At 37.0% G+C, this 18,659-nt stretch overlaps 1 protein-coding gene across 1 annotated transcript in view; it reads right to left on the bottom strand.

The window, feature by feature from the left end:
* The window catches only part of BCAS3 (BCAS3 microtubule associated cell migration factor), a 532,737-nt gene that overhangs the window by 25,267 nt on the left and 488,811 nt on the right, over window positions 1-18,659 (bottom strand). The window contains exon 24 of the mRNA XM_072407233.1: window positions 16,378-16,545. Within this exon, the coding sequence (XP_072263334.1) occupies window positions 16,378-16,545 (168 nt within the window). The remainder of the gene's footprint in view (window positions 1-16,377; window positions 16,546-18,659) is intronic.

Here is an 18,659-nt window from a genome sequence, read left to right as displayed (position 1 = left end):
TTTTGCAGCTTAAGGATGGCTTGTTTCACCTGCATGGAGAGCTCCTTTGACCGCATGTTGTCAAAATCTTCCACATACAAGCACCCCCCCAAGGCCTTTTATCTGCTTAATAATGACATACCAAAGACATTGCCCACACCAGACCATGAAATAGCCTTTGAGTCAATTGTCCAATTAATTTTGATTGTGTAAAAAAAAAGGGCTTTAGTTCCTCACATTTTTATGTAATCTTTTTGTTCAACCAACTGAATTAAAGCTGAAAGTCGGCAGTTCAACTGCATCTGAGTTGTTTCATTTAAAATAATTGTGGTAATGTACAGAACCAAAATTTAAAAAAAGTTGTCTCTGTCCAAATATTTTTGGACCTAACTGTATGTAATACTAAGAAGAGTGCCCACAAATTAGCTAAAATTCAATTCTGTGAAAGTTGGAAGCATGTGAACACCAAAAAGTAATTTTTTCACCTATTGAAAGGTTATACTATGCACAGTTTTGTATATCACTGAGGCTTAAAACGCATTACCATTTTTTTATCTTAGATTTTATCTCATTTTATCATATTCTATAGAGGATTTCTGTTTATTCTTTGTATAACCATAACGGATTTGCAGCTTCTATACACATCAGTGTGGATTTAAGTAATGCAAGCTAGTAGCACAAGAAATAATTGGAATGTGTCTTGCAGCAGTCATAACGCTACAATAATGAGTGAGAATTGGCAGATGGCAGAACTGCGTACAGTGCGTCTGTTGGCTGTTTAAGTGATTAGCCTGGAAGCAGTTTCTATCTAGGGCCTTTGGTCAAAATACTTCCAAAATGTCCTAAATAAATGGCCAAAATGTAGTAAAAATGTGGCTGGGGATCCTGCTTATTCCCCTTAAAAACAACAATGCTTCTTTTGTTTGTAGATAATAATCCACATGATTTGTTGGATTTTAAGAGCAACAATCTCTAAAGCTAGCCATGGAAAAATCAGACCTTCCAGCTCTGCACATGTTTGGCCCCATCTAAAAGAAATCTGGCCATACACATATGTGGTCAAAGCTGAATATTTCTGTGAGTAAGCATCTGTCCTGAACAGGGTCAGAAATCCTTTGGTTGCAAACAAGTCTTTTTCACAGGATAAAACATGATGTGATTTGGTAACTCTTCTGCCAATAGGGCATCTAAAAACAAAATAAATTTAAAGATGAACTCCAGACTTACTTTCAATCTTGCAAAGTTGTACAGGTTACTCATGTACTAAAAATGGCTATTCTGACTTCACTGCACACTGCCAGGTTCTCACAGTGTGTATAGGAAGCTGCAGAAAGCCAGATAGAGCATGCATCTATTTTCTGTCTGGAGGATAGCATCATCCAGACTTGTTCCTTCCTCCACCCTTACAGACTATGGTTTACTCCCTTTAGGTCTAAAGGTAGGTACACACGTGCAATAGTTCTCGTACGATAATCAGCTCAGGGCTGATATCGGACTACAATCCTACGTGTGTACAGCACTTGTAGTCCATCATCCAAACGATCATCCTGGTGGATCCACGGACGACGAACGATCGTAATGCAAGTAAACAGAAGAGAGCGCAGCAGGGTGCCGTTCCGTCGTTCTCCCTCCTCCCCTCTGTATGTACAGCACTCGTTCATGCACTGTGCAGTCACTAGTCGTTGGAAAGGATCTTGAGAGATCCTTTCTAACAACAATTATTGCACGTGTGTACATATCCTAAGATTTCAGTTCTTTCAATCACTGAGGTTCATCATAATATGTGAGTGTTAATTAGGAATGTCTGCATACAAATGCAGCCTGCCTAGAAATGTCCATTACTCCAGACTGATAAATGCCCAATACTTAAGGCTTATGGCTATTTGCATAACTCCTCCAAGGAGCCGGGACAGACAGCTTTTGTTATAACTACTAAGGAAGAGATTGTGGGAATGTTTTCAGAATGGTATGTCCCAGACCCTCCTACCAGCCATGATCTGCCTGCACTGCACAAAGAAGCACAGAGACCAGTGATACCACTTCCTGAGTTAGCCCTGCCAGTAACTGTATGTAAGGGCTCCTTCCCCTCTTCTCCAGAGGTGTTCTGTAGTTTTGTAGGTCCGTGATAACATTGTTTGTAATAAAGGAGCCTATTGTTAGCATTTACATACCTTTTAGCGTAATATTTGCAATAACTTACATTTTGAATTTAGGTAACTTTGCCATTGTACTGAAAAGATATTTGGAGCTACTTAAGGAGACGTTGGCTGAAATAACCTTCCAATGGCTGATGAAAAAAGACATGTGCAGTAGTAGAAGATGGAAATGGAGAACAAGCAATGGAAGCATGTGTGTTATAACACACCTTAAAAAACCTAGTGAAAGTATCATAAAAACTGTATTAGTACTATGGTCCAGTGATATCAGGTATACAGGTGTTACCCCTTGGAGTTACACATTTCATGTATTTTACTAGCATGTGTAGCATTTAAAGAAGCTTTCATAATGACATTTGTTAAAAAATGGGTTTCAGGGTACAATCCGCCAACCTTGGTCTGTGACTATTGAATGGAAGGCTGTACCTTGCTTTGGTTGGACCCAAATAGAAAATGATGTCATCCCAGGGTTCAAAGCAATTTCTGCTAATGTAAATCCAAAGCATCTAAATATCCTCATTTGCATGCAATGCTACCGGCGGTCCCTACTTACAACTCATGCCTTAACAGACCTATGATGGGGTTTCGTAGAACAGAAAGGTTTACTGTTGAAGTTCCTAACATCTAGTTGCACACATGATCAATCAATCGAAATTGCTTTTCAATGAAGAGGATGCAGTTTACAGGCACAATGGAACAAAGCAGTATAAGTGACTATACCATACATTGGAGAGTATTTTTGTTTCCAGACAAATCCTTCAATCAGACATAAACTAGTGTTCTGTAAAGATATAGTAGGTAATAAAAAAAATGTGTGCTCACCCACGAGGATACATAATTTTACTCCTCTGCATGGTATTTTACTTACTGGTCCAAATGTTTTTACTTGCCAATGGAATACAGCGTTAAATCAAGCATCTAAAGCAGGAATATGTGCCTAGCCTAAGATTCCAGGTACAGCTCTGCCAATAATACACAATGTAGTATCTAGGGCCTAAGTGTCATAGGTCTGGGGATTATTTGACTAATGATTTCCCCTCAAGTTTTTAACTGAAACAGGAGACATTCTGAGCATAAAAGAATCTTATTTTTAGATGTTATTTATTGGTGTTATTTTTTACCCACTGTGTCCTTATGCTTATTCATTGCAGTTTGTACATGTAATTTATGTCTATTTTTCTTTTCACATAAAACAGCAGTTATATATATTTCCATAATACATCAAGCTGTCTAATACTTGGCAATGGTCCTCAATGATTTTATTTTATTTCAGGTTCTTTGTACCATTTGATTCATAAAGTTTTTAAATCACAGGTGGCCATTTCTCAAGAATACTGTTTAGAGAATGGCACATTATTTGTAACTCAGATCCTTTTTTATTGGGCACTAAGTAAGAAAACATAACTGCAACCACCGGACTTGGATTTGTGGGAGATCCCTGCAGGCCCAGTGCTGGGAAGAAATTTCATGGGTGAAGAAATCTCTCCCTAACCTTCCTTTACAATGAGAGAGTATTATATTTTACAGAAGATACTGGAAACTCGACAGCTAAAAAGAAGTTTGTTGTGTTAGAGCAGCCCATTTATATGAATGAACAGATCAACACAGCAACCTCCATCAAAAATTGTGGATGCTGCATTTTTAAATGTACAGTGAAATTCAGCATTGGTAAGATGCATTTGGTGTAGCATTAGGAATGAATGGCAACCTAGGCAGCAATGCAAGTTTTCTGCGCTGTGTTAATGCAAGCAATGCACTAAAGGCAACAAACCTTACAGACCCATTAAAAAGATCACTGCCACTACATTTGGTATTCCTTTCAGCAGAATCTATTCTAAAAAAGGCAGAAGGAAATACACAAATAAAGGAAAGAATCCTCTGCACATAAAAGGTAATAAAGTTTTAAATAAACCAAATTCTAAGTTAGTGAAATGCAAAATAGTAATATTTTCTAGTAGGTTGGGCACCTGGTAACTAAGCCAAATTACATAATAATGGACCACAATATTAGTGTCTACATACTGACAATTAAACAGCAGATTGGTGAAAAGTTAACTGACAACTAATGAGAAAGCCTAGACTTTTTAACGCTGACAGCTGCTTAGCTATTGAAGTGCCAATAAACTGATGACAGTCATATGAGTACTAAGCCAGTAATTGTTGTTGGTGCCAAATGTCTGAATTTCACAGATCTGGTAAACACCAAAGATCCTGCACCATTCAGTCTAACAGAAAGATTTGTGGCATACCTAACTATTATTATACGAGTACAGCAGGTTATGTTCCCTCTGCCTGATATTCTTGAAGTGTTCACTGTGCTTACAGACTGAACCAGTGTAAAAAAATAAAGTTTTTGCCAAAGACTTGCTTTGGGATCAAGTGATCCCGTACAGCTCCCTGCATTTGGCACTTTGCCAGCAGTTTTGCAGATTTAACAGCTGGCAGCAGTGAGTAGTACCAGTACAGCTCACTGCCACTGCTATTCATTTGGCAGCATGGTGGCTCAGTGGTTAGCAATCTGGCCTTTGCAGTGCTAGGTCCCAGGCTTGAATCTCTATCAGGACACTATCTGCTTGGGGTTTGCATGTTCAGTTTCCTCCCACACTTCAAAAACATAGTTAGGGTAAATGGCTTCCCCACAAAATAGTCTGTGTTAATGACATATGACTATGGTAGGGACATTAGCTTGTGAGCACAGCTAGTGATATGACAATAGATTTAAAGTGCTGCGTAATATGTTGGCACTACATAAATACTAGTTAATAATGATAATAATTCGGCCACTGGAATAGCTACATGTAGCGTCTCCTGAGAGGCAGCCTTTCTGTGGCATGAGAATACTGCTGAAAGATATTTATATTTCCAAAATAATGCTTATTAAAGAGAACAACCATATTTACTCCACAAAAGATGTTTCGTAGTGACATGCAAACTTTACTTTGTTTTTCATGAATTTACTAATCAGCTTCAACATACTAAGGTTTGAAATTCTAATTGTAACAAGCAGAACACTAAGCTGGACATGCAGGTAATAGGTAAGGTATTTACATCAAGCAAAGTGATTTTATTAGCTCCTAGTGAGCCAGTGGGGTGTTCTCTCATGAACTCATAAAACGCTTAGGTAGAATAGGTTCATTCCATTAACAATCTTTGCTCTGCTCACGTCTAGCAGTAGTACTACAGCACAGCTTGGAACTTTAATTACAAAGAATACAAATGGAAATATTTTTTATGTTGTTCTAATAAACAGAAATGTTCTGACTTCTATTACTTAGCTGTTTTCTGGAAAAGACACATCCTGCTGCAGCTATTAGGAAAATACTGTTAACAAACCATGTTAAACTGTTATATAGTAAGTTAGATAGTTAGGCTGAAAAAAAAACCTCAGCCATCAGTGTTCAGAATTTTGTGTTGTTGGTTGTTGTTGGATGACACATAAGTTTTAGAACAAGTGTCTGGAGGTTGCAGCTATGACCTTGACTGTGTTTCTGTGCAGTAAGTGTTGCGACATCCTAAACTTGCCTAGCAGTTCTAACAAGCCACCATGCTTTAGGTCTGGATCACAGGATGAAACCCCAATATGGTAGGTCACACCTCTGTACCATAAATACTTTGACTTAAACCTCTGCTTATTTCAGCACCACTCCACTTCATATGATCCAAACCAAAAGTCCCATAGGTGTTGTTTCTTACAGCTCCCATGCAGGTTATGCTGACTTCCATACCCATAGCATCTCTCTCTACTGCCTGCCTAATTGATGAAAGCCCAGCTAAATTCAAAATTGAACAAGGTCAATTATCAATACAATCAGGTTGATTGGTGTAAATTTTAAGTACTTTTCAAGTGGTTGCCAGAAAAACCAAGCGATCCCAGCTTCCATTGCACATGCAGGAAACTACCTGAACACCTGCATGCCTGCATTACATCATTCTGGCATGGTCAATCAAGATAGCAAAAGATTGTTGGGAGGAAGAATAAAAAAGAAAGATGGCAGTGCAATGTGATAGAATAGGGATAGATGTGTAGTGTGGGTTTTGTTCATTTTAAAGTAAAATAAAATTTAGAATTTTAAACTAAGCAAAAGTTACACATTGATTTATGCCAAAAAAAAAACGTTATTTAAATGTGTATATAAATATGTAATATAAAGCGTGAACTTTAATGTAGTGGCGCAGATTACAGAGGATGTATATGACCTGCTTTGCTTGATGTTTGTTCTTAGAGATGCAGTTGAAATTAGGACTAAGTAGTTAAAAACAGTCTTTTCAGATGGTTTCATCCAAACCCAAAATGGAAGAATGTAATTTCCCTAGGAATCAAATTAAAAAGTGAATACCAAGGTATAGTTAGCCAAATATGTCTTGTTATTATCCTCCTGTACAGAATAATTCCCACAGGCTGCAAAAAAGTCAGCACTATGAACCTATCAGGCTCTGCTGCATCCACATGTGCTGACAGAGGAGCAGCAGAGTAAACAAAGAAATGGCATCATCAGTATTGATAATATTATTAACTTGTATTTATATAGCGCTTTACAAAGTCCGTTGTCATATTACGTTGCTCCTCCACTGTTCGTTCAGCAGGTACTCCCTGACCACTGCAGTGAAGGGTTAGCTGTGCTCATAGATCACAAAATATGCTGGGCAGAACCCCACATTCTTTGGCAGAAATACAGTCCCAATATATGTATTACAACTGTGTATTTTATCTGTTTGCTGGAGTGCAGTGTTTACATTACAACTTCTGGGAATCTACAGCATCACTACATTCTACTATTCTTGGAACAGTCCCAGATTTCTATTACATTAATACAAGTCTCATGGCTTTTGCATGTGTAATACAAGAGCTTAATTGTGAAGCTGAAATTTGTGTTTAACTAAGAAACCATAGAAAAGGAAGAAGAAGACTGTCAGGAAGTCTTTGCTGAACACATTACATGGTTGTGGTTAATTCTCTCCCAGTGATATGTTATTACATTGTTTGTAAGTCCCAAAGAAGTTAATTTATCTTTTCCTCACATCCAATTTTATTAAATAAATAAAATCAAATGCTCCTGTGAATTTTTTTGTGAGGCTTTATATGGTGATGGTTGTGTGAATTTGGTTTATTCGGGTGTTAGAAGGGGACAATTGTAGAATCTTAATCCAGGCAACTGGATTTGTTTTCCTAAACAAATCATATTGTTAAACATTATTAAACATAAAACAGTTTGAAAGATTTCATTTCATTTCACACCACATTTCATTTTCAACGGACGGGCTTGTAGAAAAAGAAAGAGGGATTTTTGGCAAGGGGTGTGATAGATTACTGGGGGTTGCTCATAACAGGATGCTTACAGGGCAGATCAGAGACAGCAGACTACAAAAGTCCAAAATAACAGCAGTTTTTATTTGTGTTACAGCACACTCTCCAACACTTCCCAACAAAACAATAAACAGTAGCCCGGCTGGGCCTCTGGCAACCTCACTTAGGTGCCCTCTCTTTCTAACACATACACTATATCAGTACTGTTAACTTTGTAGTACTGTTTAGCCGCTGGCTTTTCTGGAACCCTCTGGCTCTCTCTTCAGCCTGAAACACTCTGGCTCTCCCTTCAGCCTGAAACACTCTGGCTCTCCCTTAAGCCTGAAACACTCTGGCTCTCTCTCTCAGTCTGAAACACTCTGGCTCTCTCTCTCAGCCTGGAATCCACTCCGGATCTCTCTCTCTCAGCCTGGAATCCACTCTGGATCTCTCTCTCTCAGCCTGGAACCCACTCTGGCTGTCTCTCAGCCTCTTGCTGCTCACTTCCCTCAGGCTCTTGCTGATCACTTCCCTCAGGCTCTTGCTGATCACTTCCCTCCTCCTTGCACCTGAGTGGAGCTGGATATAACCCAAATCAGGATTGGGTTTGGCCAAGGAACCCACCCATTCACTCCATTGGCCGGCTCCAGGGCCCTAAAATCCTGTTTCTTTCTTTCTAAAATCCCTATATACCAGTATCACTCTCTTTCCCTGGAGCCACTAACACTTTTCCCAACATTTTTGGGACACGCTGTCACAGGGGTTAATAAAGAAAAATGTTTTTTTAGACAATATACAAAAGACAAGGTTAAACATAAACTGCCCATTATGAAATGTGAGTTATAGGTAAATCATGTCAATTCCTGAGCCATACCTTGTTATGGACAAAGCCATCTCTCCCAGCACATGTGTAGTGCAGAGTAAGGGCTCAAGGGCAGCTGATTGGCAGCTCACCCACTGCAGCCTCCACGGTAAGTCTCAGATATTTTAATCCTTCACAACCTTCATTAATACATCTGGTACACCTACTGATTCTTTGGAATATCCAAAGGTGTCTGCATAACCACTTCATGTCCTTCATGTCACATTCCTCACTGTTACATGCCACAGAGAGCGGCCACTGTGGGGAGGGGGTCTCCAAGCAACCTTTGCTATGGGGCACCATGATCTTCAGTTGTGCGCCCACATTACCTTTGAATCAACATCACTGCATTGGTGATGATTATTTGCAATTTCTGTAGCACTTTGTGCTACAGTAGTAGTCTATGTGATAAGATTGGGTGGGTTATCCATCTTTTCCTCTGCCTCATGTGCATCAATAGTCCTGGGGCACCTATGACCCTTCACCAGCTGCCCTTCCTTGGACTACTTTTAGTAGTAGATAGAGATGCCTTGGACCAGTTCTCTAAAATACATAATTTAGCCTTTCTGAAAGTCATAAAAATCAGTTTTAATTATGCCAGCATTTTTGTTACAAGTATTTTATACTCGTATTCTATAAAACTAATAAAATACACATGTTTGAAAACAAAATGTGACAGTTTCTGTTACTGGCACACCCAAAAACATGAGAACCACTTTTCAATCTGTTTACTCTCTCACACTGCCTTTTAAATCCTTGAAATATTATGTTGATTTAATTAGTATTGAAATTAATTTTAAACACATGTACAATATCCTTTTTAATAGTAATGTAGATACTTTGAAATCTGACTCGGTTTAAGTGTATTATAGTTAAAATATTACAATTTGCTATTATGTTTACAGAGACCCATTTCTTTCCCTTTCTACTTTTCAATGAAATTTTTTCTTTCCTCTTTTGTATAATTGGTAAAAAGTGCAAAGAGAGAGTATTAATGGCTAAAATATAAATTACTGACAACATTTCTTTCTTGATGTGCAGATTTATTCTTCGGGTTAGGTAATGTAAAGGACATGGATAACAGGCAAGGAGCAGCAACAAATGAAAATGAACATTTCATTAGTGAGGAGGAGCTTGTAAAATAGAGGATTATTGCAATTATTAAAGGTTTCTTTTCTCTCTGTTTTTATTAAAGACAATAAAAGACTGCTTACAGTTTTCCACTTTTAATAATGTAGAAGTGTTTTTGACATTTGGAATGAAGTATGAACCTGTAGGACGGCAAAGTGGGTGTTCCCTATAGGAACCAATCAGATCTGAGCTCTACCAAAGATTGTAACCACATATTCCCAATAGTATGTCCCATATGTATGCCATATCTACCTTTAAGTGCTAAAACCATTATCAATGTTTATCTTCCAAAAATAAAAATGAGGGTACGTGCTATTGATGAAAGGAATTTGCCATGGGAGAAACACAGAAAATGTCATGTTGCACCTCTTTTTATTGATCCATTACAAGCATGAAGCTAAAGAATTTGAATTTGTAATTTTCATACTTGTTCCACATGTGATTCGAAATATTTAAGCCAGTCACTTAGTGTAACAGCCATCCCACTGGCAAATTATTGGTGGTATTTCCAGTCAAACAAATCACTCAAACCACAGACCAATCAATCACTTTATCAATCACAACAGTTAGCAGCTTCTAAACAATGTTTGACCCTAAGACTCAAATTTTGATTTAGATAAAACAATAAGATCAGTGAGGTATAGGAAGCATAATCTTCTCTTGACTGATCACAACCTTTAGATTTTCCTAAAGTTGTTTTTGTGGTGGGTAGGTCAGACATATTGGTATTGATCAAAAGTACACGTTGTGCCGTGTATAACTGCATACAACTGATCAATAATAACTGATAACATCTGACAGCTTTTGACAGACTGACTACTGACTGGCAGCAAATCTGCCCATGTGTACCAGACCTAAAAACAGTAAGATGGATTCATCCAAATTTATCATTGGTGGTATATTGAAGACTGGCTTTTGACATCTAATTGATTCAAATGTTGTCTGGTCAGTTGAGTGACACTCCTGTAGGTATGTTTGCACAGAATTAGACTGACAGCATTGATATTATAAAAGCAGACCATCCCTCTCCCAGGTAGTTAGTATAAATACGCATGCTGCTATACATACAAGCTCTATGTAAACACACACCATCATTTCTGATGAACATATAATACAGTTTTTCTCAATCTTGGTTCCTCAAGAGGTTGCTAGGGGTTCCTTAAGCAATGAGCAATTTTTGCCTCTCAGGTCAGTTACCACTGACACCAATAATCTTTTTTGCTATCTGTAAGGGGGCATTCTTCCCACAGGTCAGTAATATAAGAAGCATTCTTTTCACTAACCACTATGCTTGTGTACTGTAACTTGTAGAAAATTGTATTAATGTCATATGGTTCCCTAAGACCTAAAGTTATTTCAAGTGTTCCCTCATGTTAACAAGGTCAAGAGAGGCTGACCTAGCATGTGTATAAAGCTTAAAAGGAATGCACTAGGAAGATTTACCTGCAGTGAATATCATAAGGTGCGTACACACTTCCAATTTTTATCGTTCCAATCGAACGACGAACGATCGATTGGGCAAAAAATCGTTCGTAAAAAAGTAACCAACGACGCCGACGAACGAGGAAAGTCGCTGGAAACGAACGACCGGACCGACGGATCGGATTGGACGACGATCGTTGAACATCGTTCGTGTGTACGGTCGTTCGTTGATCGTCCATGTTCAGAGCATGCGTGATGAACGAACGTCCGTTCACTTTCCTGTCGTGCACATAGTTCCTCTATCGCTCAAACGATCGTATCTATTGTGTGTACAATATCTACGAACGATCGTGTCGTTAACTCTATGTGCAGGATCGGTGCTATACGATCGTTCGTATATATCGTGCATGAACGTTCGTCGTTCGTTTTCCAACGATAATAATTGGAAGTGTGTATGTAGCTATATGCTTTGCTCTGTAAATAAGCCTCTAGATCAAAAATGGTATGTGGCATATCTCATCAACAAGTCAATTTGTTGGAAATATTTTTAATAGTTGTATTCCCTAAATAGGTAATTAAAGCAGAAAAGACTTTCCCTTATCATTCTTCTGGTCAGACTTTGAGAAGATAGAAAGTACAATAAAAGTCTTATACAGTTTCTTGTCCAGTATACAAATATTATATAATAGGACTTTGTATTTCTGTAACACTAAAGTCCTTTATTTAGGTAAAAAAAAGGGGTATCAGCAGCAAACACACCAATAAAAACACAGTGTTCAACTTTATGGATGCTAACTGTCCAAGTAACAAGAAAATGCAGGTACCTATTTCATTTAGAAACACTACAGCAAAACAGAAGGCAAACACAGGGCCTGTCCCAATGGAGCTTTCAGATATAAATCCCGAAATCAAACAGGTGCAGCATCCACCAGTCCTCCATCACTTTACTCCCCCCTCTACCCACTATTTCCTTATCAGCCCTCTTTCCCTCATAACCCTGATTTTGAACACATAGGGCAAGTGACCTGAAGCAAAAAGCACCTGTCGTCCAGAAAATATCCTTTTTTTTAAATTTAGAGCTCATTCAACAGACACACAGTGCAAACCAGAGCCATGGAATATCAACATGATACAATATTACAATAAGTTGTAACAGGAATATGAGATGCAAAAGCATATAAACTCCAACAAGTGTTTGAACTACAAAATATGAAATACTTGGAGTGGCATAATATTACAATAATAGTCTGCAGAAGAGTAAAATAAAACAATGGCAGTAGAAGGCTTCCCCAGCCTTGCCTTGGTAGATTAACAAACCCTTTTTGATAATTACAACTCCAAGAAGGAAATGATGTACGTGTTAAGTTACAATTAACCTTCATGAAAACTGTAACTGTTAGAAAGCACAATGAAAATTATTTAAAAAAAGTACTATCTCCATGTACAAATTTTAAGAAAGTAAACTATCTATGAGAAACAATAGAAAACAAGCTACTATTCTGTGTATATTAATTCATTTTTTTAAATAACTCCTAGGCAGCATGGTTTGCTTAAATTTGACACTTTGGAAGTAGAATAGGAAGTGTGGTAAAATATTAATATTATTATATATTTAATTTTAAAACCGGTAAGTAAAAATTATAAGTAAAAATGTTCTTTTCATTCATCGTTGTTGTAACACTAGCCTGTTCAAATCACTATGGAATTTCTTTAAATAATGCAGGTATTTTTTTAGTGGTAAAAATTAAGATCCACAAAAATGTCTTCAGCCGTTTTAAATTGAAATATATTTGAAAAAAGAATTCCATATTTAGTCTCAAGGCATCTCTGGCACAACTAATGAAAATGCCAAGTGGAAAGGTTTGGTCTTATTACTTGTGTTTTAACATAAAGCACCTGCATACCATAAGCCTTGTAAAACAGCCTACATGATGGAATAATAATTGCTTGGGAAAGGATAACCTCAAGTTACACAATTTTTTTTTCACAAATGAGTAATACTTTGAGAACAGCCAAAGATTCATATGGGTACTGTGTAACATAAATTAAACAACTGCTGCTGATACATCTACAGTAGCAATTAATACCATCACAAAGTTGGACTCCAAATAGAAGAATGATCGGCCTGCACAGATATTATTCATGCTGTAACCACAACCATGTAACCACAACCAATCACAAATCAGCATTCAACATTTTAGTACAGGCAGACTAAAGTACTATGACTTCCAGTTGGCTGCTGTACATTGAATATTGAACAATACATTGTACAATATAAAATGCTTTCACCAGTTAAATGTCATAATATTTGATCATACAACATTTAGGTTCAGAACCAAGGCATGATCAAAATTGAATGTTGTCATTCTTTTCTTTTGTATCGCCTTATCCATAAAACTGTGAATCCAGCTTATAGTGGTATGACATTAATAAAGTTCATTCTGACTGGCTGGCAGTGGTTACAAAAAGTAAAACTGCTTTGTGTTTACTAAAATATTATCCATAAAGAGTTTTTTCTAAAAAACAAAGAGCACTCTGTAAAATGACCTTATTCATAGGAGCCAGTTTGATTTGAAATCCTGCACCTACAGAAAAATCTGGTTGGTTGTTAGTTTTTGCTATAGGCACAACCAGGACAAGACTTTTTTTTAATTTTTAGTCTGCAAAAGTTTGGAGAAAAGCTATGAAGCATATGGGCAGCACAGTGGCTCAGAGGATAGCACTCTGGCCTTTGCACCTCTGGGTCCCAGGTTCAAATCTCAGGCAGGACACTATCTGCATGGAGTTTGCAGGTGCTCCCCAGGTCTGAGTAAATCAGTTTCCTCCCACATTCCTAAAAAAACATGCAGTTAGGTTAATTGGCTTCGCCCCAAAATTGACCTTGGACTGTATTTAAGACATAAGAGTAAGGTAGGGACACTAGATTGTGAGCCCCTTTGAGGGACAGTTAATGACATGACGACTATGGATTTTGTAAAGCACTGCATTATATGTTAGAGCTATATAAAAACTGTGTAGTAATAATAATAGGGGTTTTTAATATTTCACACACTGAATACAAGGGTCAGGAGTACCCCTGGCTCACCCCTGTCACTCTCTACCCTCTACCCCTACTCTGGTATGCCTCACTCCCTCTCTTCCCTGTACCCCTGAATCTGGTGTAACCCCTCTTTCCATTGTTCCCTTTCTCCATTCACCCCTGTCATTTTGTCATCTATCTCTGTGGAATAGTGCAGTGCTGTGGGTGCTGTCTGAGCAGCACATCAAACAAAATGGCTTGGCAGGCTACATTTTAGCCTCAGCGTCACAGCAGTCCCCTAACACTGTATAGCAATCCGCTGGGTGAATCACTAAATAGTTGAACTCAGGGCAACCGCTTTCATTTCCAGTCTGGGAAAAACTAGTGCCTTACACCTCCAAAAACATTAACAGTGCTATGTATGCAGCCGCAAAAATCTAGTATGTGTGTGTAGCTATATTGTATTTTTGTTTTTATGCTTCAATATAAAGCAAAGGAAACATACAAACATTCTGGTGTTCCCTGAACATATGCACACACAACCCAGTTCTAGACTGCACATACATACTGCAAATCATTAGTATTGGAAGCATAGAGACATATTTATAGCTTAAAAGGTGTATAAAGCATGATATTACAACACCAGTTTGACAAATCCTATATAACATCATAAAACACTAATTCAAATACAAAATACAACTGAAGAGCAAAGACAATTATAGATTTTGTCACAACAGAGAGAAAAAATAGGACAGTAATAAAGACAATGGTCTCTGGCACACCATCAAACACAAGCTAACAAAATAACTAAGGCAGAAACATCGAGCCTCCCTAAATCATGTCAAGCGTTTCCTTGCCAGCACATCCTCTGTGCCAAACCTATTCTTTGTGCCTTTCACACATGCTTACATGACACACTATAAATCTGGCAATTACATGGCTTTGGAATCAAGTCAGACAAAGCTAAATTTAATCAAGACAGACAGATGGATGGGCAGACAGAGAGACAGACAGCGGAGGAATGGAAGGAAGATGATACATTTTTGGAGAATATATTTATTCTGAAAATAAATTTGTCAACCAGCTTTTTTGTAATATGTTACACCTAAAACCAACAGTATTAAAATTGTGTTTAAAATTGCACTGATTTTCTTTCAGAGAGTGGAAAACAAAATATTAATAGGCCATTAATCTAAAACGTTCCTGTATTCTTGTATTAGTAGCAGTAGTTTATTTTATTTGTGTTGCACGATACCACACTGCTTTTTAGGCAATCTGATAAACTGTGAGCATAAGCATAAACCTAAACCATTAAATTCCCTCAATCCCTACATACTAATTGTTTAAAAACTTTTACTTTAAAATGAAATAAGACAAATAGGTAAATCAGTGGTAATAGTAGTGAAGGTCTTGGATGCCATGTAAAATGTTGTCTGATATAACTAAGTGAAAGCAAGCTTCTTTACAACATTCGTGAAGCACAACATATATAAGTGTCTCTAACATCTCTTAACCTCTTGTGGGGAGGTCAGTTTATTAGATCTATGAAAACAAATGAGATTATTTATCTATATAACTGAACATTTCAAAGATGGATTACATTGGGATTAAAGAGCCAAGAGGAGTTCAGGAGATGTGCAGACCGCAGAGAGTATAATGTGAATTTATTTCGCAACCCTAACACTAATGTCTACAACATTCCATGCATTTCCATTAGCCCTTGTGTGTCCAGGTAGCTCAGATGCCCACAACGACATCATGATGCATCAAATATTTGCAAAGTAAAAATGTATGGTAAATGCTGTATGCAAACAACATAAGTGTGTGTTAACAATCAAAGGAAAACTATTAATTTGTATTATTCTTATTCTTAAGTATGTATAGTTACTGTACGTATTCACCCTAATATATTATAAGTGCATGTTCATAGTAAAAGCCCCACTGTTGTGTATCCATCCATTGGCGCTACAGTCAAAGGTGGCAAATTTTGGTCTTTGGTTTTACTGTACTGGCAGATGTATATGTCTAATATGTCAAATATGTCCTAATGTAATTACCCTGTTGTGAAAGTTTTCCTATTTAAAATTTCAACAGGTACTAATAAGCTAAACTGGGCAGCCAATACTGTTTCTATTGAGTCAAGAGTCAGGAGGACAAACATTAATATGTACACTAAAGCATAATAAGCATGTATGTTAATAGCTTATGTAAACAAAAAATTTCTTTTTAGTGGTCAACTCATGTTTGCATTCAACCTTAAGAAGAATGATCTGATCTCAAAATATCCTAGAAAGAACATATGCTTTCCCATGTAGACCTGTGCAGTAGCATATTCTATTCTTCCTTTTGCCCCCCTCACACTGTTCAATGCCAGTAAAAGGAAAAAACTGTGTAAAGTATGTCACTGTAAGAGTCAACGACTAATGTTAATGTTATCCTACAACACAACCAAAAATATGAAAAATACATAAAACACATTCACAAAAATAGATTTGGGACCTCATATCACACCTCTTTTTTGTACCTGTTCCTGATACCACTGCATCTCGATTCGGGGACTCAGACATAGCATCAGCCAGGCGCTCACGGAGACCTTCATCTGTGCTTTCAATGGAAGAAATGTGGCGCAACCCAAAGCTCTCAGGCCAACTTCCGCACACTTCCAGAAGTGTCACACTACGATCATAGGCCCCTAGAATGAATAAAGCAAACAATTTATTAACTTCTACTATTCTACAGTTCCATTGTTATTAATATGTAAATATATACAGTAATTTTAATTATTTTAGAACAAACCTATGTCCAGGTTATGCACACTGAGATATTTAGATTTTTGGAGCAAGCATAAAATGAATCTCTCCTTCTACAAGCATTGGCATTGTTTTTCAAACTTAACAGAGATTTTTCTAGAGTACAGAAGCTCAGAGTCTTTCATGTAATCTTTAGGAGTGAATGAATTCTAAAATGGTCACAAGATCTGACAAGAACTGTGGGCTCCTTTTAGTAGGCTGGGTCATTTTCATATACCATCTCATCATTGTCTGTATAAAAAATACAAGTTAAATCCTAGGAATAAAGTATAATACCATGATCCCTAAATATGAAAATGCAGTGACTTTAGGGAAAGTGTTAAACCCATTGTGGCAACCACTCAGAAACTGTACTTTAATCTTTTAAACATGATAAACATAAATCTAATCAGTTGTTACATTTTGCACTTAATTTTGTGTTTGAGAAGCTTTTTTTAAATCCAGAAATGAATGGAACATTTTAAATCCTTCACGTGAAAAAAAAATATATAATTACAGTTTGTTATAAGCGTACAAACCTGCAAAAACAGTTTAGATTTACAAATGATGGATTAAAAACAACTATCCTTGAGACCATTAACAAAATTACAAGAGGCAATAACTGGGATAAAATATTTGGTCTGTTTTAAAAAGCACAACCGTAGTCATTTATATGCAAGCAGCATGTTTAAACAATATATAAATGATATACTATATCATTCTTTACAGTAAAGACCAAAGAGTAAAAAGCAACATGGACATGAGCAAGGTTAGATCTGCTTTAACTCTTTACAATGAGTGTTGAAGCTTAGAAGGGCATGTCTTGAATTTGATTTGCCATAGGAAAGGACATACAACAAACAGTTATATACCAACCCGATTATATTCATTGACTGTTGTCCATAAGTAAAACTGATAAACATATAAAATAAAAGATTATTTTTTTATTTCCTAACAGCCACATTCATAAATCATTCCAACACTTTGGGTAGCTTTGAGCTACACCTATTAGGAGAGGAGATATATCAAAAATGTGTAGCTATATGTCAGCAACCTACATGAAGTTGTGGCTGGACAATATAACAGACAGCTCTGACATTTTCTCCTAATTATAATATTACACTCAAGAAGTATTTACACCCTTATGATTTTTATAAAATTATTAATATTTTTTTAAACCTAAACTATAATTAAAAAACTAAAATTGGACAGACAGGCCCTTTATTGTAGATAAGAAAAGGCTGTCCCTTCTGCAATAAAAATCCTGCCTGCTCGCAAATTGTTATCACAGTATAGTTCTGCTTTAAAGTACTTTCATTATTTACCAAAAAGGTAACAACTAAATCTCTCATGTCAGTCTCCAACTACGCTTATGTCCACTGACATTTTGTGTACTGTCCTAAAGAGAGTGGCAACAGTGTATTCGTTTTATTAACATGTTTATAACATTTTATGTAAAAAGCATTAACGTTTTACACAGCACTGTACATGAAATAGCGGTTGCAAATGGCATACCTGCATAATAAGAAAAGTACAATGACACAGGAGGTGAAGGAGACTGATCAATAGTGCTTACAGTCTAAGAGGGGGATTGTAGAACACAATAGGAGGGGAATATGGAAGGCCGCTAACGGGTTAAACCAGATGAAAACAGGTAGGTAAGTTTGTGTCTTTAATGCTTTGAACAGAACAGATATCTTAATTTAATTTTACATATACGAGGTATGACTATGGCAACCAATGGAAATTTGTCTTCTGTGATGATTTGTAAAGTTTTTACAATTACAAACCAGTATGTAGTTTAGGAATAGTGCACATATGGCAGTGTTTTCTGTAAATAAAGGAGAGGAAAGTGTTGCCTTAAGGACTGTTTAGTACTTGTTAACTCAAGATCACCAGAAAAGCTAGGTCTGGCGACACATGTATTCAGTAAATAGTCAGCATGAATCGACCTGCACAAGTACTCAATAAAACTATGTGCAAACACTGGAGGCCTTTTCCACAATGATAAAACAAT

The sequence above is a fragment of the Pyxicephalus adspersus genome, chromosome 1 (assembly GCF_032062135.1).
Source record: "Pyxicephalus adspersus chromosome 1, UCB_Pads_2.0, whole genome shotgun sequence".
NCBI lineage: Eukaryota > Metazoa > Chordata > Amphibia > Anura > Pyxicephalidae > Pyxicephalus > Pyxicephalus adspersus.
This window is presented reverse-complemented; position numbering and strand designations above follow the sequence as displayed.